This window comes from Amaranthus tricolor, chromosome 7, assembly GCF_026212465.1.
Source record: "Amaranthus tricolor cultivar Red isolate AtriRed21 chromosome 7, ASM2621246v1, whole genome shotgun sequence".
Lineage (NCBI taxonomy): Eukaryota > Viridiplantae > Streptophyta > Magnoliopsida > Caryophyllales > Amaranthaceae > Amaranthus > Amaranthus tricolor.
Window position 1 is genome coordinate 3,245,948 of NC_080053.1, and position 27,651 is coordinate 3,273,598.

Here is a 27,651-nt window from a genome sequence, read left to right on the forward strand (position 1 = left end):
TGATTTTGCTTCATTGGAAAACGACTCAGCTTTGCCCCTAATAAACCTTCTTCAGAAATGATATCCAAAGAATACTTTCGTTGGCACAAAAAAAAAAGGCCTGAAGCACTACGAGCAACTTCTATACCTAAGAAATACTTTAAAGGACCAAGATCCTTCATTTTGAAACAATCTCCGAGATAAGCCTTGAAACCCACAAGTGCAGCGGAATGATTCCCATAAGTAATAAGATCATCAACATATACTAAGACATTAATCTGAACAATGCCTTTAGTATAAGTAAAGAGAGAATAATCAGAGTAAGATTGTAAGAAGTCGTACCCTTTCAAGGCTGCAACGAGCTTGGAAAACCAACATCTCAGGGCTTGTTTCAACCCATACAAGAACTTTCTCAGACGACATACCAATGACGGATCTGAAATCTCAAACCCGTGAGGTAATTTCATGTACTCCTCCTCATCAAGATCACCATGCAAAAAGGCGTTATGAACATCCATTTGATAAAGTTCCCAGTTTTTTGAAGCTATGAGAGCAAGAAATGCCCTAACAGTAGTCATCTTTGCGACTGGAGCAAACGTGTCACCATAATCTATGCCTTCCTGTTGATGATTACCAAAAACGACCAAACGAGACTTGAGACGTTCAATATCACAATTAGACAAATATTTGGTCTTGTACACCCATTGACTCCCTAGAGCACGTTTACCGGGAGGAAGGTGGTCTAAGGTCCAAGTCCCATTATCCTCCAAGGCTTTAATTTCTTCCTGCATAGATTGTCGCCAACCTTTATGTTTCATTGCTTCTTTAAAGGATTTCGGATCATGACCACTACCAATAGCTGCTAGAAACTTACAATAATTCACAGAAAACTTCACAATTTATATAATGTGCTAAAGGATAAGGCGTACCTGAAGGAGTATTGGAAGATGGAGTGGAGGGGGACGAATTTTTAGCAAACACTGAATGAGTCACATAATCACGAAGAAGAACCGAGGGAACTTTTTCTCGAAACCCACGCCCCAAAGGTTGAACTGCTGCCTCTCTGCCGGTGTTAGTGGGCTGATGCTGTTGGGCAGAGGCGACCTCATCCAGCGGGAAGGCAGTAGCAGAGTCACCAACCCTAGTCGTATCCTCACTGTTACCATTGTGAACATCATGCACCACATTGTTAATGTATTCCTCATACTCCACAAAATCATCATGTATATCATAAGGCAACTCAAAACCATAAGACTCAATATGAACATCTTCCAGTGTAGCAAAAGGGAACACATCCTCAATAAATTTGACATCTCGAGACACAAAAAAAACTTTGGATTCAAGGTCATATAATCTCCACCCTTTCTTCCCAAATGGATAACCTACAAAGACACACTTTCGACTCTAACTCGCAAATTTATCTCCATGAGTAATTTGATTTTGTGCAAAACATAAACACCCAAAAGTACGAATGGCACCAAACATAGGAGGTTTATTAAAGAGGATTTCAAATGGAGTTTTATTTTGTAGCAACGGAGTAGGAGTTCGATTAATAAGGTGAGGTGCAGCAAGAACACACTCACCCCAAAAATAAATTGATAATTTGGCTTAGAATCTCAAAGCTCGCCCAACTGACAAAATATGTTTATGTTTTCTCTCAACCTTCCCGTTTTGTTGCGGAGTACCCACGCATGAGGTTTGGAAAATAATACCAGTAGTATGGAAAAACTCACATAAACAATTAAACTCCGTACCATTATCACTTTGCACAATTCATATAGTTTGAGAGAATTGTCTTTCTACCATAGCAACAAATATCAAAAACATACGAAAGACCTCTATTTTATCATTTAACAAATAAATCCAAACAGCTCTAGAATAGTCATCAACTATTGTCAAAAAATGAAGAGCTCCGCACGACGAAACATGTCTATACGGGCCCCACAAATCACAATGAATTTAATTCTAGATGCTTTATTGTCACTCAAAGGAAACTTATCTGTTGGATACTTAGCACGCATGCACACTTTACATCCTTTATCTAAATAATCTTTGTTATTTACGGTGGGAAGCAACTTAACTACTTTCTCGGAAGGATGACCCATACAACGATGCCATTAACTCCAAGTCAGACTTTGCAGCAATAGCACTCACATGATGCGCCAAATCCGATTTGCCGAAATAATACAATTCGTCCCTCCTAGCTCCCATTCCAATTAACTCATTTTTTTGGTCCTGGATAGCACACATATAAGCATTAAATTGGACAATACAATGAAGGTCATCAATAAGTTGTGAAACTGAAAGTAAATTACAATGCAAATTAGGAACATAGAGCATCCCAGTGAGGGTAATTTTATTTGACAAACAAATAGAGCCAACAAGAGAAGCTGATACTGTTTCACCATTAGGCAACCTAATCGGACACTCAAAGACTTTGGTGTCAAAAAGCCAAGATTTTTTTCCGGTTACGTGATGAGTAGCTCTCGTGTCAATAATCCAAGCGGTATCATCAAACTTACCATTCAAACGATTATCGAAAATTGTAGCGTTAGCTATTTTTGGGTGGTGGTGGAGGTGATCTCTCACCGCCGATCACGGTGTATCAAAAAAAAATAAATTAACAAGGCTTTAATACCATGTAGAATTAGTATAAACTTATGGCTTGACCTTTTTTTAATCAATCAACTCTAATATATATATATATATATATATATATATATATATATATATATATATATATATATATATATATATATATATAAAGCTAACCCTAGAATTTCTTAGGCAACTAGAATTTTAAGAAACAAAATATAAAAGATAACAACCAAAAATATTCCCACACAATATATTATTTCCAAAATATATTATACCCACAAAATATATTATTCCAATACATTGCATTGTTGATTTGAAGTTGTTTGAATTACAATGGGAAAAAGAACTGATTAATTGAAGAATATTAGATGATTTCTTTAATAAACTTGATTTGATGTGTATTTGAGGAAGATAATTGTCGAAGTTAAATATATTTTTATGGAAGAAGAGACAGTGTTGGCAACCACTGAGCGACCACACTAAAAACTTACCCATATAATTGATGAAGATAATTTGTTAGCATATTGTAAATTCTCTTCCCTCGAAATTTTTTCTGATGGTGTTGCTTTGACTTTCAATACTATTTGAAGACTAGCACTTGCAAGTTACTTCTTAATGAAAGCAAAGTTACTTCTTGATGAATTTATTTAGTACTTATACTTCCAGCATATTTTCTTTGCATAGTTGTTCTTGTAATCATGTTTGTTTGATGTATTTGATACATACTATTGTACTGCACTACTAAATACTAATACTTATTTTTCTAGCATTTCTGGGATAAATATTGTTTATACGTTGTTCTTAAAATTTAAAACCTTGTTTGTGTTTCGAAAAGCCAATAGGAAATAACAATTTAAATTAATGCTTAAAATAGGAATTAATTTGAATAAGTATTTACACGTTGAATAATCTGGTTTTGTTGAGTTTTCAATGTCTTGTATAAGTTCTAACGTGGCAGCACAACATTATCAAAAACAAATTACAGCACACAATGACGAAATTATCTTAGCTGTCAGTGCTACGTCAGTTTGAAACGAAGCTCAAGATCTTGAAGGCTGGCACAGAATATCCAGATCAATGAATTTAACGGATGAAGCTTTCTTGCTCTACAAGGAGATGTTGAAGCGTAACATCTAAATATACAAGGCTTCATTTCAGAATTAAGGATGCACCTCTTCTTACAACTTTCTCTCTTGACATAAGACCTTGTATTCTCTAAGTATTAAAAAGAGTTATAATTCTTGATTCATCTAGCTCTTACAATTTATAATAGACTTAAGTGTTAAAAAGAGTTAGATTATTTCATAGTTTAATACGCCTAACTTAGAATACTTATTAAAGTGTTCAACTTGTAATCTCTATTGAGAGATTGGGATTTGCTTTTATTAAAGGGACTTGTAAGACGTTTCTTCAAGGGGAAGAACGTGGTGAGAGAAGATAGTGAGATCTTCTAGTTTGTCTTAAAGTCAGATTAACAAAAGGCGTTGAAATCCTACGGGTTCAAAGAGAACCCTTAGGCGGGGAGTAGGTTGTTTAGAATCGAACCTCGCTAACATATCGTGTGTTATTCTTTAAAGTTTATTTTCTGCACATACGTTATTGTTTTACATATGGACTCAAAACTGTCCCAGAAAACAGTTTTGAAAGATTCCTCAATCTCTTGAGACAATCTTCCAGACAAAAATTTTAAACGCCCATACTCTCTATTCATCCCCCCCCCCCCCCCCCCCCCCCCCCCCCCTCTAGAGAGTATTCAACCTCCTATCAACTTTCATTCACAACCACAATAGTTGCACTTACATTTGTTTTCCATATTTTTGTTTGTAAATTTGGTGAAGTGATCCCATATGTCGGATCTTGGTTTCACAAGCTTCCTCCTTTGTTTGCTCATAGCTTCCTCCTTTTTGGTTTCATTATCATCCTGATCATCCACTTCATTTTTATCGCAAATTATAAAAGGTTCAACCAACGACATCTACAATTGAACCAACAATACTTACAAGTTACAACTTGTCATTTCAAAGGCTATTTCACATATATTCCAAATATTCTGTTTTCAGTCAATATCAACAATCTATTTAGTCTACAATATCAATCAATATCAACAATATCAACAACATATCAACCAAACCTTAATTACTAAGAGGAAGCTAGTCAGTCAGTAACTATTTAGTCTACATAATACCAACCAAACAATATCAACAATCTACATAATTAAAGGAGCACTTTCTTGCATTTCATAGACTATTTCTACCAAAAAATATCAACATTCAACATAATATCAAGTATCAACCAAATATTATGTTTGCTGTTTCAAAGACTATTTCCACCCAAAAATATCAAGTTTATCAACATAATATCAACCAAAAATCGGAAAAATCAAAACATCAACTTGTAAATATTCGAATTTATACAAAAACTGAACAAAAAAACCCTAAAAATCAAAAAATCAACCAACATATTTACATTACGAGATTCTACACTTGATTCCGTGGTGAAAATTAGCACTTGAGATTGGAGAATGGAAATTGGAGAATGAAGACTATAAATTAGAAAGAGACTATAAATTAGAAAGCAAGAAAGAAGCATGAAAAAACAAGAAAGAAGCAAGTTGAGATGGAGAAGACTGATACCTGAAAGAGTGAAGGTAGCGTTGAAGATTTGGAAATTTCAAGCTGAATGTTGAAGACTTGAAGCACAACTGTCGAAGAAGGGAGGAGGCGAGGAGCTGCTGGAGCCTGGAGCACAGAAGGTCAAAAATTTAAAATGTCGACTGTGGAAGGAGGGAGGAATGGAGGAGCTGCTGCCTGCTGGAGTGTCGTATTAACTTTTAAGCCCTAACATTTTAACTTGGGCTGCCAGACACAATCACACAATATTAAACTTGGGCCTTCTCATATATTAATGCAGGTTCCGATCTACGGTTTACGATTTTCACCAGACCGAAATTTATTACGATTTTTCGGTTCGGTCTGGTCTGAAAATTTTAAAACCTAGACCAAACCAGAAACCATTTTAGAAAAAAAAAAAACCTGACCAGCCCTTTAGACCGTAGACAAGACCAAATACTTAAATTACGGTTTGGTTCGGTTTGGTTTACGTTTTGGACCAAATTTTGTTCAGCCCTACTTCTGATCATGCAGGAGACAGCCACGTTGACAATGCGCCTCCACGGGGGAGCAGGCGCCCACAGTCCGCTGGAACGGACTGGTTGATCACATCATCTTAGCCCGGGGACCCAACTGATGCGCGCTTGATACTCAGCTATGGGGGGCACATAACTAAAGTAATTTTTGAGGGCTTTGAGCGTACGCCTCCGATTTTTGGAGTGTCATAGTAGAAAGAAGCCGCTGGAGGCGATCATCGAACTGCAGGATATGTCTGATGAGCTATACGATCTTTTACTTGCCATTCCCCTCGGTCGGCTACCATACATTATGCACCAGCACATTGATAGTGCTTTAATATCGGCCTTCGTGGAGAGGTGGCAGCCGGATACGAACATCTTCCGCATACCCTAGGGGAAGATGACGATTATGTTGCACGACGTGCAATGCATATTAGGCATTGATATTGAAGGTTCACTCCCGGCTGAACCTGCTGACGGTGAGTGAAAGCTCGCACTGGCTGGTCTATTTAGGGAGCCCATGTCGGAGCTATAAAGGAAGGGGTACTTCACCAGCGGTTGCATCAATGTTGGTGAAGTTATGCAGATGTGCCATCGGTCCCAAGCTTTGGAGACGCAGTGTACAGCCTATTACATGGCTATTATCGGCTCAACACTGCTAGTGGATAAGACCAGAACTGGGATGCGACCTCACCCTATATTAACTGTCAATGCTGTTCAGGATGAGATCGCTTGGGGTGCAGTGACGATGGCGTACTTGTATCGGCAACTGGGAATGGCGTCTAGGGCTGGTTGCAAGACCATTGCTGGTTGTCTCACATTGCTGCAGACATGGATCTACGAGTACTTTCCGGCCTTCCGTCCCCATCCTCGTCAAGTTGATGTGCCTAACAAGACCAGGGCGGAGATGTGGTCCACGCAGCAGCCAGTTCGTAATAAAAAAATAATTGTTGGAGTAGTGTTGTTTTTCTAAACTACTTGAATTGCTTCTATTAATTTACATCAATGCTTTTTACATTTTTTATTTACATATTTATTTATACATATTGAATTCTATCTAGATATATAGTTAACCTAAATATTGATGTACACAATAGTTACACAATGGACTATCTAAATTGACTGCATCTTCAGCGATGTTATTACCTGGTGGTGGTTGCAGCCTATATAGTCTATTCCAAAGCGAAATCCTGCTTCGAAAATGTGTTTCTAAATGTCTACAAGAAATGTCAGCTGCTTCTCTCCATGATCACTGGACTGGCCGCAGTGGAGATAAATCATCGTTCATTAATAGTTGAACATAATGATTTCTATTCACCCAACAAATATGTATAACTTTATTTACACTATGCACACCCGCTGCTTTTCTTAACGGAAGAACTAAACAGCTATAATTTGGATTACCGTCAGCAGAACCATAATACGCAATGCCAATGTTAAGAAACGTTGTTGCAGAGTACAATCCCATCGGTGCTTCCAACCAGTGAATAAACGGTGCAGGTTCTTTGCTATGTGAACCAATACTGAATATAGCATTATCTAACGTCTCTGCCGATAGATACACACGTAGGTATTGCTCTCTGTTCATTTGCATTTCCATACACATTGCACGTCGTAAAAGAGGCCATGCCTCCTCGCCTCTTAACTCTATGACGGAAATAGCTCTAAATCCACAGTATACCATCACCTATAACATGAATCCAATCAAACAAGTAAGGAGAGAGAATATATGGGATGTGATTGGGCCATGGAAACACTGAAAAATCACGACCTGCTGAACCATCTGCAATTATTAAAAATACGGTTAGAAAGATTCAACTGTAATAAAGTAATGTAAATAATGGAAAGGAAAGTCATGTACCAGAAAAGTTGAAACTAAAGTTAATTCCAACTGAGGATTGCGTTTCTCGACTACTAGATCTCCCGCAAGATGAAGATCTAGACCCACGACCCCGAGAGGATGATCTGTTGTATTCAAAGGCGCTTTTATTTATCCTGAGGGTTTTGCTTGTCGTTGGTCTTCCCTTTCTTGGTGGACTTGCATATGGCTTAGGTATATCGGCACCATCAGGGTGTAATTCATCTTCAAGTACCCCAGACATGCGTCGTACAACTACGGAATCGGCTTTTAACACTTCATTAACCAACGGTTGAAAGTACTCTTTGTCGTCGGCGTTTGCGTGCCGTACTCCTTCGTTGGTGTCAGCTTCTAACTCTGTGTACGTTAAAGTTCTCCAGAATGGATGAATGTCATCCAAATACAACGAACCTTGTGACCTGATCGACAAATAGAAATAACAAGCACAGGGCAATCCATGCGTGCTTTGAAGTGCACATCCGCATTTGTCAAATACATAATCACCCAAATCTAACAACGGTTATGCTCAAGCAGCAATTGTTCTGAGGAAAAAATTGATTCATGGCAATATAACGATCTAAAGAAATTATGTCGCAAAGACGTTGAAATAGAATTCATGGATTCCTGTAGCGCTTGTCGGATCCTTGATTGCTGATTTGTTATCTGTGCGTGTGCCCTTTTAAACAGGGTATCAAATGAGCTATTACCGCTACTAAGATAGTACTTGAAAGACGAGTGTTGGCTTTCAACTCTGCTAATAGTCTGGTTACCCATGTGTAAACAGTTCGTCCATGCACGCACAAATTTCTCTTTATGTGGAATCCATGTTCCAGCCAAATATCGAATGACCTTTCTGTTCCTAGTCGTCCAAGTAGCCACAATCGATTCCCATCTAGTTTTCCTGAATATATGCCCTTGTTGATTTCTTTTCCCGCCACACAATTTGTCCACCATGTTCTCTACGTCATTGGCAATATGTCATACGCATAATAAATGTCGCACATCTACATTAAAAAAAGATTGAATGTAATTAAAATATATTCAATAAATAGAACGACAATAATTAATCAACACAACCTTTTTACCTGGGAAGACATCACGAATAGCTGCAGATAAACCCTCGTCTCGATCACTTACAATTACGCTAGGAGTCTGAGCTCTGCAAAAAATATCTTTCAATCCCTCCAACACCCACGGATATAACAAAGCCGCCTCATCTCTCATCAAACAAAACACAACCAAGAAGTTGTGATAGGTTGGCGTCATTTCAATTACTTCACAAAGCAGTCACTTTTGTTTATTTGTTTTGTACGTTGTATCTATCAACACAACATAGGGCCACGTACGTATCATCTGGATGGATGTAGGATTTGCAACTAATAATCTCCGTCACTATCCAAGTCTGTCCGAACCACGTAATTATGCTCTGTGGTCATATAAAGACGGTGTTGAAGGGGAGTCTACCCTCCATCTCTTCTCTCCTAATTGATTGTCTAACATTATAAATTTGATTCATACTAGCAAAAAAACCAGAGAAATTTTGTCTAATTGAGGTCATAATAAATGCAAGTTGCATGCTGGTTGCACTAAACTCTCGTATGTACTGTCAAATATCTACATTCAACCTATTTGCCCTTACATGACCATCTATGTATACTAAGAACGGGTGGTTATATCTTCCTTTTTCACCAGGAGACACCCTCACCGTCCAAGGTCTTTCTCCTGGTTTACGACTACTTCCTACAATTATAAATTTACACCCGCATGTTCTACTTTTAGAACCAGGTCGGGCAGCATTATCTAGGTTATGCAAATCACCCCTAATATTACCATAGCGGTGACATCTTAAATACAAACTAACTCTAGAACTTCCTTCTTTTTGTTTATATATATGAAACATGTGTAAATTGGAAACCAATTCTTATTGCTATCTTATCGGCCCAAGCATGTAATTCATCTACAGAATCAAATTTTTTATCAATAACCAATCTACTAGAGTAATCTACATTATCCCCTAAGTTTTCAAAGTCCTGCAAATTTAAAATATGAAATAAAACATAGATTAGATTAATAAAATATTATATAAACAAACATTAATAATAAAAAATATTTAATATTAAATAAAAAATAATTTACTTTAATAATTAAAATTTCAACTAAATTAAAATGTATATAAAATAAAATAATTTTAATAATAATAAAATAAAAAATAATTTAAATAAATTACTACAACATAAATTATAAGTTACTAGAATAATTTAAATAAAAAATAAAAAATTATTTAAATAATTTAGATAATAATAATATAAATTATAAAATAAAATAATTTACTACAACATACATTAAATAATAAGAAAATAAAAGTTAATTTAAATAAAAAAGAAAAATAAAAAAAATAATAATAAAAATAAAAATAAAAAAGGGGTCAGTCGCACGCGACCAAACCGTGGCTGAGTCGCACAAAACGTGCGACTGAACCGTGGTCCAATTGCACGTTTTGTGCGACTCAGCCACGGTTTGGTCGCGTGCGACTACTGTTCGTCATTTTTTTTTCCCAAAAAATTCTAATCGATTGAATTACTTATCGAATCGTATTCATGTTAATGAAAGTTCGCCATTGTGAATCGATTTGAAGTTTTAGCTTCCTTTAATTTAGAGAGTGTTTTTAGAGAGATGTTAGAGTTTTTGAGTTCGTAAATTAAGTAGGGACAATATTAAAAATTCAATAAAGGGTGGCGATAAAATGTAAAGGATGGCAATATTTAATAATTCTCTTTTATAATTAGAGAAAGAATAGATACCATATGTTCAAACTGTATCCAAATCATAAAAGATCTTTTTTCTTACTGTGACGAACACTGACTCGCATACGTGGCATACCAATTTCTTCAGTAGCATCAGCTATCGATCACTCAGCTACTTCGCATAACTTTTCAAGCCTGACAATTCACAAGATTTAGAATAGCAAATTTAAATGTCTAAGACAACTTTAATGACTAGAGATTACAGTTTGCAAATTCTAATGAGGTAAGAGTGGAAATTCGGAACAGAAAGCCTAAGAAAAAAATCATGAAGCCCAAGCAACATCAAATATTAAACTACATGTATAGACAAGTATTATGTAACAAATCTACTAAGCAAAATCCTCAACATTCAAATCAAGCATGTACCTCTGTTGAGCAATGAGCATGCAACAAAGTTCTTTTTTATGCCTCCTGTTGCTATATTTTTAAGTTAAATGAAGTAGAAATCAATAAACACATTAGACATTTCATGTTCAAAGTATGGTTGTTGGATATTACAAACTAAATAAGAAAATAATTTTTAAAAAATAGATATCTATAGATCTTTAAATTTACTTTGTCTTTTTAAAGAAAAAATATTGTCAGAATTTAAATCGAGCTTTTTATGTTTCTCCATAAAATAAAACTAAGAATCAATGGACTTATTAATAGGAGCTTGTTCTCCCGCAATATATCAAAAAAATTAAACAGAATTTAATTGTTTGAAAATAAAAAATCTCAATGAGTAAAAAATCTCAAATGATGCTAGAAATCAAAAACCTATGGCCCCTGTGGAACTAAATGTTTCAAAACTCCATAGAACTAATCATTAGCTTTAATAATTAATAAATGATCATCAAATAAGCAAGATGTTCCAAATTTATTCTTTTAGCATAAAACTTATACGGTTTAATTACTCTCAATCATCAAACAAAGTAATAACTAATTACATTTGCTTTGATTAAATCAAACACATCAACCCATGTCTTTTAAAATCAACTACCATTGCAAGCTTACTATTTTGAGCTTAATGGCACTCATTCTTTCATTTCCATCCAATTACTCTAATAAATATTTTCATACATATCCGCGCAAGAATCTAGGCCCGGGCATGCCTAGTCATTTGATTAAAAATCCTATTAAACTTGAATTGTGTAATACATAATACAAAAGAAAGGTAGCTCTGGTTCAACAAACATGTAAGATGAATATTTGACACAGTCTATATTGATATCCTAGACTCGCCAATTGCCAGTGCAACTACCCAGTTAGACCTCTCACATATAGTTCTCATCAAACAAAAGCTACGAAAAGAAGGCAAAAGTTCGAATCCTTGAGCTTAAGGGCATTATAAGAAAGCATCAATTTCTCATATCCATTTCAAGTTGTCGTAAAAAGTTTTGTTCTAGAGAATACAAAACTTTGTGGTATCTTCTTCCCAGTAACTTGATCAAGAGTAGGAAGCTGCTTGCTCTTCAAATTTGGCTTAACAACTATCTTGCTCCTTTCCCTATGATAATTCAAAAACCCATTAACATAAATGCATTCATAGAAGAAATAATTAACTAAAATAACATTAATGGTACCAAATTAAGTAGAGTTTATGGTTTAATGACTTACATTTCGAAATCTTATGAAGCATTTTGTGGGAAGAAGCAGATTCAGAGTAACCATAAGCAAAGCAACAAAATTAGGCAATTGTAATACCACAAAACCCTAACACGTGGACAAATCTCAACCCTCCCCAGAGACACATGTCGAAAGTTGAGCAAAAGAACAAATTACTGTTCATTAGGCCCTTTGTGAATAGTATTGTCATGTTAGACATTTTTTATAGTTAGAGGAAGGATTATTAGAAAAAAAAAAAAATATTGTTTCGAACTCGGATTCAGACCCTATGCCCACCTTCTGAGTCAAAGCTTTACAGACCCTATAAATCTGGGTTCGGGTCTGGATAGATTTAATTTTAGCTTAATTCGATCCAGATCCGATCCATACCCCTAATTTTTAGATCTAGGTCCTTCACCTTGTCCAAAGCCCAATCATACTATTTTTGTACTACTTTGATTACAAATGTATGTCACATGAACAATTTATTTCTAACTCCCTTAGTCCCTAAGAATACTCCAAGGCCAGTAGCAAATCTAATTATTAATTGTAATCAGTCAAAATTCAAAAGTCAACCAATTCACTTTCATAAAGCAATGTCCAATAAAAAAAAATTTAAAAAAATAAAAGAACCAATATTACTTCCAAAAAGTAATGTAAGTAAACCAAACATCCCATAGCTATTAAGTTCTTAAGTACACCAGCTCGTGACAAAAACATACAAAAATTTGGAGTTTGTGGTTATCACTCATCATTATAGTCATCATCATAAACCCGAACAGATGTCAAAATTCTCATTCCAATTGCTTGTCCTCCCTCAGATCTTCTTATCAGATAGTGATGATTGTTAAAATCTGCATCACAATTAAATAAAGAGCATTAATTAACATAAAAACACAATAATATATAAATATATTAATATATATATATATATATATATATATATATATATATATATATATATATATATATATATATATATATAAAAATATATATATATATATATATATAAAAATATATATATATATATATATATATATATATATATATATATATATATATATATATATATATATATATATATATATATATATATATATCAATGTCACTAGTCATTACCACGACTGTCGAGATCGGTGTGACTTGCCAAAGCATGAGGACTTCTTCGGACGCGTGTGTTCCAATCGCACTCGTCCCCAATCCAAGTTGTATTGAAGTTCCATATATCGTCAAAATCCCATGTGCCAGTGTCCAAATACTCAAGAGTCAAAGAAATGGCTGATAAAGTTCAAATATAAATTAATATTAGTTTCGTAAATCATAATAAAATAAAAGTAAAATCAATCAAGTTAATATAATATTAATACCTTCAGTTTCTGGATGTTCATAGTAAGCTGAGTCGAATATTGAAAGCGTACTCCCTCCGAAAGCTGAACCTGATAAAACTGTATGCTCCCAGTGCCAGTTTGCTTCCTCATCGTTAGGAAGTTCAACGTTGCAGTGTCGAACATCCAAAATCAAAAACAACCCTGCAATTCGCAAAATATTACTCACATATAACTAGTACTATTTAAAATTAATAATCCAACTTAGTTACTTACAATTGTCAAAAGGTGCACCTTCACCTGGGTGATCAACAGTCAACAAATCTGCATTTTGAAAAATGTTATTATTCTAATACTAGTAATCTAAATTCAAAATCTTCTATATTTATAATTAGATTAAATTGTGAAATTTCAATTAAGATTGACTTAGTACCGACGATATACAGTCCTCTCATGACATTGTTGACCTCCAGAAATCCTTGGGAATCCCATCTGATCAACGACGAAGTCAACATGGCATTTCCAGAATTAATGAATACTACGCCTGCCCGACTACGACCTGTATTCATAAAAAAAATCATCAACAGCATTCTATCATAAGTTATGATTTACGAAAGATCAATAATATCTTCAATTACAATTTTACAAATGCTAATTTCTCGGTCATTATCTCGTTTACAAATAGTTTATGATGCGAATTTTTGTTAATTAAAGTGGAAGAAGAATAAAATATATAGGAGAATATACCCATTGGATGTGCCCAAAAACTAGGAGCTTGCAACCCTAGGTCCGGAGTCATACGAACAACTGCAGAGTACTCCAAAGCCCACATGTATATCTGTTTCCAGTGAATGTTAATATCTCCTGGATCGGCAGCCCCATACTCGCTAAGAAATGCAACTTTCCACACGTACGTATCGCCTAGATCATTGTAGTATGTCCGACAAGTGGTAGAGACCGCAGCTATGGCTCTACCGCCAATATATTTGGCAACTACTAACCAAACATCACGTGGAATAAACCTTATAAAGTTTTTAAAAAAAGCGAAGTTAAATTTAGACTTTCGAGATGATAGAAAAACAGATTAAAAATTAAAAATTCAAATAAATTAATGATCATATAACCTTATAAATAGCTACACATGATTAAATAAATAGGTAAAAATAAACATTGATGCTCATATTCACAAATCACACCTAAAATATTTACTAATTTTGTTTATTTTTAATAATTATGTTCTATTACCGTATAAATAGCTATACTAAATATTGGTTATCTTCATTCTAAAAAAAAAGGTTATCTTGCATCTACATTTCCCTCTTTTTATACTATTCTTACTTCAATCATTAAAGATAGAGGAAATTGATGTTTTAAAGCCTTGGTTATACACTCTTGGAAATACAAGGAAGATGGGGCAACACAAGCTATACACTTCATAATATGTGAGAAAAGGTATTCTCTATACAGTTTGATCAAAAAAAGTAGATTTTTTTAACACGTATAATCAACCTTACTACACGAATTATAAGTAAGCAATGCATACAAAAAAGTAACGACTATAATACATTAACATCTACACTTCAATTCTTATTAATCAATATACGACAACTTAAAACGGTTATTAAAACTAGAGTTGACAGGATGATAAAATTTTGCGTCCTTTCCAACGCACCTATTTAAAATTGGGTTGGATATGGGGATAAATTTCGTAAAAAGTGGGTAAGTATGGAAATCTATCAAATTTTTGGGTCATGGATCTTCAGGTAAGATGAGCTCATATGTTTTTTTGAATAAGAATATTAATGGTTACGGTATAAATTGTAGATTTAATATTGGACTTTTACACTATGAACTATTTACTATAGCTGATTTTTATTATTATTACATTTAAAAAAGATTTTATTGGTTGATTAATTATCTCTTAATTAATTATCACTTATCTCTTAATTTATAAGGCGTGGCTCATAATCTCAATGTGTATTGGCTTGATGTTGTGGGGGTATAGTATAGTATGTATATGAAGTGGTGTCAAGATCAGAATGTTGCTGCACCTTGATTCGACCCCTCAAGCATCATTGCTCGACCTGCTGGCTGCTGCTGACCAGTCGAGCAGAATGGCTCGACCCAAGCTCCCCGTCGAGCAGAATATAGGGGCTTCGAGTGCAGCATGTGCTTCGTGGCTTCTGTTTACGTGACTCATCTTGCCCTTCTTTTTATTAGTCTTATAAATACTCCCTAACTTCATCATTTGTAATAAATTACATTGTAATTAAGAGAGAGAAACACAAGTGAGATTAATCTAGATAGAGAAAGCCACAAAATTAGGGTTCTTGAGTGAATTGAGGGTTTTTCAATTACTCTTGTAATCTCTATAGTTATTCATCTCCATTATTAGAATTGATTAGTGTGTAATGAAGAACTAATCAATACAATTGTCTTCATTTATTTGGTGGGTTTTAAGGTCTAATATCAATTTAATATTAGGATTTTCCCACCTTCCAATACTTGATGTGTTTGATTCTCTTTACGTTTTGCAATCTTTCTTATTCTTTATAGTTAGAATCTTTATTGAAGAGCATGTGCTCTTACAATTACCAGATCTAATAATGATTTATGATTCTTCTCTTTGCCCTATCTTTGCAAGGGATATGGATGTGGTATATCTATTTCCTCTTCCCCAAGAATTTGTGTGTGATACAGGTTAATGACTTTGACTGTGATAATGAAGACTCAAATCTGCCTAATATATGTATGGGTAGTCCATAAAAAAAGAACCTCAAATTCAGCTACATGTTCATTTACAAATAATGGTTAGAATAAATATGGGCTACATGTTTAAGAATTAATACTAAGATTCTATATTATTAGTGTAGAAGAAAATTCACCTCCAAATGAGTATATTCCATTCATCGTTTAGGTTGCTCAATATTTATATCCTTATTTTTTTACTATTTGTATTAACACCTACATTATGCATTTTATTACTATTTGTATAAACAACTACATTATGCTATCTATACAAGTGAAATTTTTTGACACTATAGAGGACCTAAATCCATCTTAACGTCATAGGGGTAGGCCAACAAAATGAACCTCAACTTCGGCTACATGTTTTCATGATTGGATCTTAAATGATTCTAATACCAAATATTAATACATAATTTGTACTATATTACATTTTTAAATGTAACTCCTTTTTTTTAATTGCAAATTATAACAACATTTGTGCATGAGCAAGGGTAAATATATTAGCTTTTAATTAAACCTAACATTTATTAAAAAGGATTCGCTTAATTGACATTTTATGAATTGAAATAAATAGATTAAAGTTGAAATGAACATTAAACTGAATGTACAGTAATATTCTTTTGAACTTATCAAAGTTGTTCCAAATCAAAACATAGTTCTAGATCCATTTTAGACACGAGAATGGAAAATCATTATACATGTCACAATTAAATAATGAAACTGCTTTTTGGAAAATCCAATAAAATATAGTTATTTCACAATAAAATACATTTTAAACTCATTGAACAAATACCATCTAAGAGCATCAATAATGATGATCTAATTGGAGGTCATATGACCCAACTAGAGGAAAATTAATATTAATGGTGACCTAATATTGGGTGGATTGGGGAAAAGGTTGGCCAAATGGGTCATCAAATGACCGGTTCATGTGAACGGTCACTTCTTTTTTAAAACAAATACCCGTTTTTTTGTAATTAACGGCTACTTTCGTATTTAATTAATTTTTTTTAAAAAAATAAATTATACCAATGGTCTTATTTTTTCGAGATCTATAAAATGAGACCCATATTAATATTTTTTGACATAATTTTATATTTACATATTTTCTTCTTATTTTCCTACTATTTTTTGTTAAAAAATCCCAAAAAATATTATTAATGTCTATACTTATATTTATTAAAAATAATCTTTATTTGAATTTAACGAATTTTCCTTAATTATTATTAATGTCTGCATTTATATTTATTAAAAAATATTACTTTTATTAAAAGAATATTTTTTTAATCAATAAAAAAGTAGATCTATTTTAATCAAATAAAAAATTATATTAACTTTTTACATGAAAATATTATTATAAAAAAATAAAAATAAATGTTAAATAAATTAAGGGAGAGAAATTATGATGGGGTAGAAAAAAAGTAAGAAAGAGAGGATAATGACCTTTTGAAAGAGGTCATTGTTAATAAATTAGGTTGAAAGATGAACTTTTAGGAGAGAGAAAAGTTGTGAAATAATAAGATAATCTTTTTTTTTGGATCATGAGTAAGGATGCTCTAATATAGATTCTTTAGTCTCGAACTACATTGAACTTGATTGAATTTAACTATTAATCCTTGATAGAAGTAAATGGACCTGAACTAACTTCAATGATGGGAAACTATTGTAATGGCAACATAATATAGGTCTTTTACATTAATATATGCTACTTTATAAATCTTCATTACGTTGGTAACTTCCACCCTGATATTCGACGAATCGTCATTGTACAGAAAGAGGGTTTCAAAACCTCCTACATTTTTATATTTACATATTTACTTAGTTTAAATAATAAATTAGTTTTAAATGTATTTATTAACTGTGCAATATTTGATGTCCACTATTATAAATTTTCATTTTGATTTAAACATAATATAAAACATTGATAAAAATTTTGAAGCTATATTAGTAATAAGAGATATCTCATACAAAACTACCTTTCTTGTTCCATCAGAACTCTACTATGCAATGAAGATTATTTCCTGAAAATTTCCAAGAAAGAAAAGCCATTCAAGACAAAAATAAAAAGATAAGAAAACAAGATTCAAAAACAATTAAAAATAAATTTTTTAAAAGCAAAAATAACCAAATGTAGATATTTTTCTCAATATTTTGAGGAGTTATATGATCAAAATCTTGAAAAAAATTCGGAAAAAAAAATACATGTAGCAGAAAATTTCGAATTAAAAGATCAAGCAGAAAGATTAGAGAGGAAAAGAGTTTAAGTATTCAAAAAAAACGAAAGGGGAAAAGGAATACACACATAAAGAAATCAGAGAGGAAGATAGAGAAAAGTACACAGAGGTACTGAAATTCTGAAAAAGAGAGATAGAGGAGAGAATATTTGTGAATTACTTTTCGCATACCAAATCAATTATCACATCAGAATATTTGTAGCTAAACTAAATAAACTCGATGCTAAATACGGTGGTTACAAAAGATTCTCCTGTTAAAAGATTCCCTATTCCTCAACAGAATCGGAATTTATTAATGGAATTTACTAATAAAATTAAGGGAAAAATGTCAAAAAGTACCTAATAAAATTTTTTTTTTCAAAAAGGTACCTAATAAAAAATTTTCTTTTCAAAAGAGTACTAAGTAATGGTAGGGGTTAAGTTTTCCATTATCTTTTTTTGCTCATCTTTATAAAGAGTACCTAATAAAATTTTTCTTTTCAAAAGAGTACCTAATAAAAAAAATTTCTTTTCAAAAAGTACCTAATAAAGTCTTCTTTCCATTTTGGCCTAAACACTAATTATTAGAGCTATTCAAAAGTGACCCGACTCGAAAATCCGAACCGAAACCGAAAGTAAACCGACCCGAAAATGTGTTCCTTTTTTTGGTTTATCGAACCGGTTGACAACCGAAAATGGAAAAGCTGAACCCGAGCTGTAACCGACACATAACCGTTAACCGAGATTACCCGAACCTAATAATGACCGACCCGAATCATATCCGACCCGAATCATGCTCGAAACCGAATTCGATCCGGCTAAAATCGACTTAACCCGAACGAATTTTAGATCGAACTGCTGTAAACCTGAACCAATTTTTAACATAAAAGTATGATAGACTCATATTCAATCATCTTATTTGTTAATCTAATAAAGTGTTAGATATTTTAATAAATTAAATTTTATAAATACACGGTTTCCTATATTTAGAGTTAATAATCAATGGTCAATGTTTATTTAACTACTTTTAATCGAATTAGATGAAAATTGATAGAACTTTATAATTTTAATTTTCGGTCAAACAAGTAAAAGTAACAAAGTAATAATTATTACTAATTGATTTGTATTTTAACTATTTTGCTTTAAATAAAGGGAATCTTGTCATCAATTAAAAATTGACTAACGACTTAATTTGATATTGATTTGATCGATAGTAATTAGTAATACGTAGCTGAATTTTGCTTAAAAAAAAAAACCCGAACCCGATCTGTACCCGACAAAATCGAACCAATTAGTAATCGATGACTACCCGAGACCGATTGACACTCGACCTGAACTTCAACCGGCACCGAACTGATGCTAACCCGATAGCTTGAATAATCGATCTCCAACCGAACCGTGACTAACCGACTCGACCCGAGTGTGACCCGTTGTAACACACAACCGAAAAATAACTGAACCGAAATACAACCGAACCGAATGACAGCCATTCGAAACTGACCCGATCACCCGAATGAACACCTCTACTAATTATCATCCTTGTCTCCTTCCCTGGTTCTTTATTCCCTTTTAAAACCCTAATCTAACCTTGAATCAAGAAAGATAAAACAACAACGACTGTTGTTCTTCGCACCACACCTCATGCAGCTCTCCTCTCGTTTTCCCTCTTGAAAACTAGACCTGTGCAAGCCAATAACACCTTCCTTCCCTACGCCTAATTGGATCTTAAAATGGTGAATTCGATCGAATCCCTATGAAAATCGCAGCACAACCTATATCGTTCTTCTTTGGAGGTTCGGTTCAAATTTTGAAATAATTCTTCTTACTCTTGCGTTTTCTTGCATTTCTTCCGATTGTTGACTAGAAATTCGACTTTGTACAGCAACATATAACCCCTCCTCTATATTTCATTCGAATACTGGTTGTATCATAATTCTAAATGCTCTAAGTTTAGCAACTTTTTTTCTTGGTTAAACAGTACCGAAAATTCAATGAATAAGGTATCATTTTTTTTATTTTTTTGGAAATTCTACGTGGTAAACCTGAGGTTTTAGATTTTTCATGTGGTAACCAAAACTTTTCAAAAATTCACACGGTAATAATGCTTTCTCCGTGACCTTTTACCTGAAAAATGTTAGCAAGCGTTATCTTAGTGTTCCAGTCTCGATGAATTTTCATTTCCCCAACTAAACTCTCTCTATGCTTACAATTCCCCCAATTTCCTTAAAGCCCTAACCCTAAATCCCTAAAATTGACTTTGAATTCCATGAAACCTATCTACAAGGATCACAAAATCAAGCTCTAGAACAAGAAAGGTTAGTAATTTCTTCTTGAACTTTGGTGGACATAATGTATTTGCATTCGCAAATGAACAAATGAAAATTGATTCGAATTTCTGTGCAAATTTGCATTTGAATGAACCATAAGCTGATTGTTATTGCATTCGGAAAATTTACGAAATCGATTTGTTCTCTGTTCGATTATTCTTGTTGTTTTTTTGATTGTTGCATTCGAATGTATAGGAATTTCGATTGTTCTTTTTTTTATTGTTGCATTCGAAAATTTACCAAATCGATTTGTTGTGTATCTTCGAATGAACCATAAACTGTGCAAATTTTAACATTTTTGCTGTTGAATTTCAGAAACCTTATTTAGTAACTTCAATTTACTTGAATTTTCGAAACCCTAAATTGTAACTTTAATTTACTAATTTCAATTTACAGGAAATTTCAATTGTTGTTGTTTGATTTTCAAAACGAGTGAAAAAGTTCTTTTTAAGGTTTTAATATAAAGGGCTTTCGGCATACATTCATGTTCATGATATTGGTAAGGTTAATTTGTTGGACCTAGTTCTTGATTGGATGAATGTATGAAATTGGGTGCTCCAATGCCTACAAAGCTTTCATTTTGGTATTGTCACAAAAAAAGACTTGGTATTTAAAGAATGACAATGATTTGGTTGGGATGTTTCGTGATTTACATAGAAGCCATCTTATATTCATTTGGGTTGGTGTTGTAAAAACTTGCTAAACCCACTTTTTTTTTGGAAATGTAGAAGTGGTGATATTATCAAAATTTCTATAACAAATCCATTGCAAAAGTAGTTTATTTTCATTATTTAACAAAAAACCACTTCATTGTTGCTTCTAAGCGAATTTAAAGAAGTATTTCGAAAAAAATTCATTTTAAGCATAATGGAATCCTAATTTGATAGTAGATAAAGAATTGAAAAAAAACTAAGGTTTGAATTTGGGGGTAAATGTGATTTGGATGAAAGATAGTAGAGTTAGGATTTATGTTTTAGGAGAAATTTATGAAATAGAAGCAATTTGATAGTGATTGTCCTTGACTAAAGACTAAAGACAAGCTTAGGTAGCAACAAAACTTGTGATAATAATTGTCCTTGTCTCTTGAAGATTCAACTCTCTTGAATGATAATAATTCAAAACACATATTAATTAAACAAATAAATTAAGTAATTGCATTTAGTTGTTTAAGTCGATCTAAAATCATATTTAGTATAAAGTGTTTGAGTGTTATATATTTTATGTTCGAAGTATTTGAATATACTTAAAAAACTTAAGTTTATCTTAAAGTTAATTTTATAAGTCTTGAAATACGTTTCAATGTCTTGAAGATAATTACGTTTGTAATAAGGTTAGTTTCGTAATTATATTTAAAATATTTTAATAGGTCAAAGTTCCTTAAAATTATATTTGAAATATTTTAATAGGTCAAGGTTCATTAAAATTAACTTTGATATTATTTGAAATTAAGTTTGAATATTTTATAATACGTTCTATGTTAAACGTTCAAGTATTTTATGTTTGAATTTGAATTTAAAATGTATGTTTAAGATAATTTGAATGATTAAATTGTTAAGTACAAGTTACACGTTTTGTTTATTATAAGTACACAGCTTGCATTTGAATTTAAATTATGTTGTTAAGCTAATTAAAGTGTTTTCTATAAATAAGATGGTAATTTGAATTTATATACTAAAAATAGGAAATGACTATTTAAATTAATGACTAAAAATAGGAATTAATTTGAATAAGTATTTACACGTTGATAATCTGGTTTTGCTTAGTTTTCAATGTATTGTTTAAGTACTAACGTGGCAGCATAGTATTGGATATTAAAAGATTACAGCACACAATGACGAAATTATTTTAGCTGTCAGCACACATCAGTTTGAAGTAAAGCTCAAGGTCTTGAAGACTGGTACAGAATGACCAGGTCAACACAAATTTAACGGATAGGAGCCTTCTTGTTTTTCAAAGATGTGTTGAGGCGTAACACTATAAATACAAGGCTTCATTCCAGCATTAAGGATGCACCTCTTCTAATATCTTTCTCTCTTGTAATAAGATCTAAATTTTCTAAATGTTCAAAGAGTTGTAATTCTTAGTTCATCTAGCTCTTACATTTTGTAATAGGCTTAAGAGTTTAAAAAAGAGTTAGATTATTTTAATACGCCTAACTTAGAATACTTTTAAAAGTGTTCAACTTGTAATCTCTATTGAGAGATTGAGATTTGCTTTTATTAAAGGGACTTGTAATACGGTTCTTCAAGGGGAAGAACGTGCTTGTGAGGAGATAGTGAGATCTTCTTGTTTGTATTAAAGTCGGATTAATAAAAAGCGTTGAAATCCTACGGGTTGAAAGAGAACCCATAGGCGGGGAGTAGATTGTTTAGAACCGAACCTCGTTAACATATCGTGTGTTATACTTTAAAGTTCATTTTCCGCACATACGTTATTGTTTACGAATTGACTCAAAACTGTCCCAGAAAAAAGTCCATACTCTCTATTCACCCCCCCCTCTAGAGAGTATTCGACCTCTTATTAACTTTCAACTCTTATCAATCATCATCGCAAAACACAATGATATTGGAAATTGTTTTCTCTGAAGAGCTACTGGAGTTTTAGAACTATCAGAAGGTGTAAGTGTAACCCTTGGAATGAAAACCTTATAACCAATGTTAGATCCAGATATTACAGTTGCTTGTACAACCCGATCGCCAAGATGATCAACTAAAAGTCGTGTACCATTGCATAGGCCGACTAACTAATTCATATTTCTGAGCATCATTATTGGAGCAACAACTTCTAATACTAACTTATGTTTTGGAACTCCAGATGCATGTATTGAGTTGAGAAACTCAAATTAAAATGCATCGTTGTTGCTTCCATAATAACCGTCAGATTTATCGATTGAATCTGAATTCAAGTATAACCTCTCTTCTCCTGGAAAAAGTGATAATACATGTTCGTTGACCTTATCAACAATTTTATTTGTTGGCGCTAGTATTGCCCTATCATGAAAGTACGAATTATTAATTAAGCCGTTGCGAATTTTAGGATAAGTGCAATCAACAATTGCAGCCACTAAAATACAAAATACATTAGATTATATTAGATGGTCATAGTGTTTTGCTAGAAATCCACTTTGATTTGTATATTAATTAGATTAGTATATTGCTATTATAATCGGGTCCTATGAGGTCACATATATAAGTTACCGATTGGATAAAACAGTACCAATTGCATAAGATGCTCTTTGGACTATTTAGTGTAGGAGTTATTAGTATGTATTGATGAAATGTTTTAAATGAGAATTAAAACACAAAATTAATTCATTTTGATTATTATCATTTATATGTAACCATCAAATAGGTATGTGAAGAGGTTTTGCATTTGTGTATAAATAGATGCACTTTGCTCATCATTTTCATAAGCTTGTCTGCTATTTCTCCTTACATTTCTCCACCTTAAAAGTAATAAGAGTGTTAGTAAATCTTATTCCGTACTAGCATACGTGGTGATCCAATTGGTGCTTATGGACCAATATTAGAGGAGGGACACTAGACGTTCTAATCTTATTTGGCGACATTACATACCCGGTCGTACTATGTGGAATTCACGCATCGATGGTATGAATTTTTTACATACTTTTTATATATTAATATATGCATGACCTGTTATAGGTGTAAAGACATATGTTTCTTGAAATTCCGCTTAACACGTCTAAATTCTTACAGTGGTATCAGTTAGCCTCTTGCATATTTTAATATGAAAATATATGTTTTTTATTATTTTGATTCAAATGTGGATTATAATTGCATACTTAAAATTGAATTTTAATTATTATAATAACTCAATATTTTATATTATATGATAATAAAAAAAAATAATGAATTGAGTTATTTGATATATTGGACACTAAAAATAATTCAAGATATTATAAAATAAAAAAAAGAAAAAAAATCAAATGCAGTCATCTTCTTCATGCCATTTTGCTTTTTCCCCACATTCAATATCAAGATTTACAAGTTTGATTTTGGAATAATTATTGTTCGAAATTTTATTTTTTTTTTGTTTGAATTGCATTACTCAACAATTAGATTGTTGTTTAATTGAGTAATTTGAACCCACAAATGCAATTTCATTTTTGTTTTTTCGAACCTTAGTTTTCCCCAATTGATTGAATTCATGAACTTTGTGAAATTTCATAATTAATCATTTCTAAACTATAATTATATGGTAGTTATATGTTTTGCCCATGATTTTGGAACATAATTTGATCATTTGATGGTCCAATTTCTATCACAAAATCGCCCACAAATAGTGAAAAAAAATACCCCATAATCACTTTCTTAAATGGCTGTGTCAAGATCCAAGAAGATCAAGAATGGAGATTCATGATGCGACAAGGACAGAGCCTAAAAGAAGTCTTTATTTATTTATCTTTTTAGGGGCCATACTAGGATCACATTTATTATCTGCATTTTATTATTTTCTTTTAATATCCTTTGCTATATGTTTATGTTGTTTATTTATTTACGTGTTTATTTTTAAATAAACCAACATAGAATATAGGTCCCTATATAATATTGAGTTATGCTTTTCCAAAATAAAACATCTATAGAAGCCTTTATCATTAGTGATAGGTTATGCGCAACCAGGGTGTTGCTAATTGATTTAGGAAGACATAGAGTAAATTTGGAAAATTTACATGTTTATTTGGTTATGCTCAACAAAATCATCAAAAGGGCTTTGGGTTTTGAATTAAAGGATAGGATGTAGATAAAGTGTTATCATCGATCAACCAAGAATTATAAGAGTTGTAATTAGTAAAAGAGTTTACTTACCTTGATAAAATAATATTAAGAGTAGGGCCCAAGTCCGCTTACGATTATTTTAAATATGATCTTGGAATCACTTAATTGATAAGGGACAATATAAATGAATGAAGTGTTTTATGGCTTTTATTTATTTTAAAATTGTTTAGAATAAATTAAAACTATATTTTGATAAACATATTGAATTTTGCATGCCTTTATATTGTAGATATCATGTCTAGTAACAATAACAACGCTTTACTTATCAATTTGCGTTCAATCCTTGAGAAGGATAAACTAAAACGGGAAAAATTTCCTTGATTGGGAAAGGAACTTAAGAATTGTTCTAAGGTTTGAAGGAAGAGAGGATGTTCTCGAAACCCCTATCCCAACCCTAACTGCTAATTCTACGGATGAGGAGAAAGCAACTCATAAAGCTATCTCTGATAGATCGGTAATTGTTACTTGTCTTATGTTAGCTTCCATGGACTCAAGCCTTCAAAAAAGGTTTGAGAAAATGGATGCTTACAATATCATCCAGCAATTGAAAATCATGTTTCGATTACAAGCTAGAGTTGAGAGGTATGAGACTCATAAGGCTATTCTTAAGTGTGAGTTAGAGGCGGGGAAGCCAGTGGGAGAACATGTCTTCAAGATGATTGGTCATTTTGAAAATATGGAAAGACTAGGCTTTCCTTATAGCCAAGAGTTGGCTACTGACATCATACTGCACTCTCTTCATGGTGGGTTCAAGAACTTCAGGTTGAACTTTCACATGAATGGAGTTCAGTAAATTCTTGCTGAGTTACATGGGATGCCCATTACTGCTGAGCAAAATATCCAAGTTGAGCCTAAGAAGGAAGTTCTCATGGTTCAAAAGGGAAAAGGGTTTAAGAAGGTTGGGACTGGCAAGAAGAAGCAACAAAAGGGAAAACAAGTTGCTGTTTCCAAAGCTTCTGATAAGCCAAAAGTTGTGGCAAAGCCAAAGGTAGCTACAAATAGCAAATGCTTCTATTGTGACAAGATCGGTCATTGGAAGAGGAATTTCCCCAAGTACTTGAATGATAAGAAGACTAGTGCTTCTACTTCAGGTATCTATGTTATAGAAGTTAATTATGCAAGTACTACTTCATAGGTATTTGTACAAATGTGCAAGGACTAACAAGGAGTAGGAAACTTGCAAAAGAAGAGGTAGAATTGCGCGTTGTGAACGGTGCAAAAGTCTCAGCTACAGCAGTAGAAACTTATAGTCTACTTTTACCTTCTGGATTAATAATAGTACTAAATAAATTTTATTATGTTCCTAGTATTAATTAAAAACATCATTTCTATTCATGAGTTGGATAAGGAAGGATATTCATTTACCATAAAGAATGGTTGTTTCTCTATTTATTTGAATGATATGTTTTATGCCAGTGCGAATAATTCTATCGGATTATATTTACTTAATAAAGAAAATAATATCCTTAACATAGAAAGAAAAAAACGTCGGACAAATGATAATAATCAAACCTATTTATGGCATTGTTGTTTAGGCCATATCAACTCAAATCGCATTCAGAAGTTATGAATCATTTGATGTATGTGAATCTTGTTTGATGGGAAAAATGACAAGATCACACTTTAGCGGAAAAGGTGAAAGAGCAAGTGAACTCTTAGGCCTAATACATACAGATGTATGTGGACCTATGAGTACAAAAGCTAGTGATGGTTACAATTACTACATAACCTTCACTGATGATTTAAGCAGATATGGTTATATTTACTTAATGAAACATAAGTCGGAATCATTTGAAATGTTCAAAGAGTTCCAACGAGAAGTTGAGAACCAACTTGGTAAGAAAATAAAAGCATTACGATCAGATCGTGGTGGTGAATATTTGAGCCAAGATTTTATTGATCATTTGAAAAGTTGTGGGATTCTCTCACAACGAACTCCATCTGGAACACCGCAGTTGAATGGTGTGTCTGAGAGGAGAAATCAAACTCTATTAGATATGGTACAATCTATGATGAGTCTTGCTGACCTTCCAATATCCTTCTAGGGATATGCTCTCAAAACTACTACTTTTACACTAAACAGGACCCCGTATAAGGCAGTAGATGAGACTCCATATGAGTTATGGAGAGGAAAAGTTCCTAGTCTTTCTTTTCTACGTGTTTGGGGTTGCGAAGCTTACGTAAAACGTTTACAAACAAACAAACTCACTCCCAAAGCAGACAAATGTTTCTTCATAGGTTATCCTAAAGAAACACAGGGCTATTATTTCTACAGTCGTTATGAAAACA

At 32.9% G+C, this 27,651-nt stretch overlaps 3 protein-coding genes and 1 long non-coding RNA gene across 4 annotated transcripts; 1 reads left to right on the forward strand and 3 right to left on the reverse strand.

Moving 5' to 3' along the window:
- Positions 1 to 6,829: 6,829 nt before the first annotated feature.
- On the reverse strand, positions 6,830 to 9,407 carry LOC130817577 (uncharacterized). Its single transcript, XM_057683367.1, has 3 exons — positions 8,648 to 9,407; positions 7,566 to 8,566; positions 6,830 to 7,487 (listed from the first exon to the last, which is right to left on the reverse strand). Exons 2-3 carry the CDS (start codon positions 7,804 to 7,806, stop codon positions 7,369 to 7,371), a joined length of 360 nt encoding a protein of 119 aa, XP_057539350.1. The 5' UTR covers positions 7,807 to 8,566; positions 8,648 to 9,407; the 3' UTR covers positions 6,830 to 7,368.
- Positions 9,408 to 12,632: 3,225 nt separating this feature from the next.
- LOC130817711 (uncharacterized) lies at positions 12,633 to 14,110 on the reverse strand. Its single transcript, XM_057683564.1, has 6 exons — positions 14,026 to 14,110; positions 13,712 to 13,837; positions 13,555 to 13,602; positions 13,321 to 13,482; positions 13,073 to 13,231; positions 12,633 to 12,807 (listed from the first exon to the last, which is right to left on the reverse strand). Exons 1-6 carry the CDS (start codon positions 14,108 to 14,110, stop codon positions 12,698 to 12,700), a joined length of 690 nt encoding a protein of 229 aa, XP_057539547.1. The 3' UTR covers positions 12,633 to 12,697.
- Positions 14,111 to 19,832: 5,722 nt separating this feature from the next.
- On the forward strand, positions 19,833 to 22,956 carry LOC130817578 (uncharacterized). The gene is made up of 2 exons (XR_009043821.1): positions 19,833 to 20,554; positions 22,385 to 22,956. It is a non-coding gene; the product is annotated as an uncharacterized LOC130817578 (long non-coding RNA).
- A 137-nt stretch (positions 22,957 to 23,093) lies between these two features.
- Positions 23,094 to 24,754, reverse strand: LOC130817712 (uncharacterized). The gene is made up of 3 exons (XM_057683565.1): positions 24,640 to 24,754; positions 23,441 to 23,629; positions 23,094 to 23,275 (listed from the first exon to the last, which is right to left on the reverse strand). The coding sequence occupies exons 1-3, from the start codon at positions 24,752 to 24,754 to the stop codon at positions 23,094 to 23,096; spliced, it is 486 nt and encodes a 161-aa protein (XP_057539548.1).
- Between the last annotated feature and the right edge of the window lie 2,897 nt (positions 24,755 to 27,651).

Coding starts and splice junctions, on each gene's coding strand:
- LOC130817577 (XM_057683367.1), bottom strand. CDS start 7,806: ATGTCTGGGGTACTTGAAGATGAATTACACCCTGATGGTGCCGATATA. Junction 7,488..7,565: donor CTTTAGTTTCAACTTTTCTG/GTACATGACTTT, acceptor TAATAATTGCAG/ATGGTTCAGCAGGTCGTGAT.
- LOC130817711 (XM_057683564.1), bottom strand. CDS start 14,110: ATGTGGGCTTTGGAGTACTCTGCAGTTGTTCGTATGACTCCGGACCTA. Junction 13,603..13,711: donor GAGAGGACTGTATATCGTCG/GTACTAAGTCAA, acceptor TTCAAAATGCAG/ATTTGTTGACTGTTGATCAC. Junction 13,483..13,554: donor AGGTGCACCTTTTGACAATT/GTAAGTAACTAA, acceptor TGCGAATTGCAG/GGTTGTTTTTGATTTTGGAT.
- LOC130817712 (XM_057683565.1), bottom strand. CDS start 24,754: ATGAAATTTCACAAAGTTCATGAATTCAATCAATTGGGGAAAACTAAG. Junction 23,630..24,639: donor AATTAAACAACAATCTAATT/GTTGAGTAATGC, acceptor TTTGTATTTTAG/TGGCTGCAATTGTTGATTGC. Junction 23,276..23,440: donor TTCAATCGATAAATCTGACG/GTTATTATGGAA, acceptor CACGACTTTTAG/TTGATCATCTTGGCGATCGG.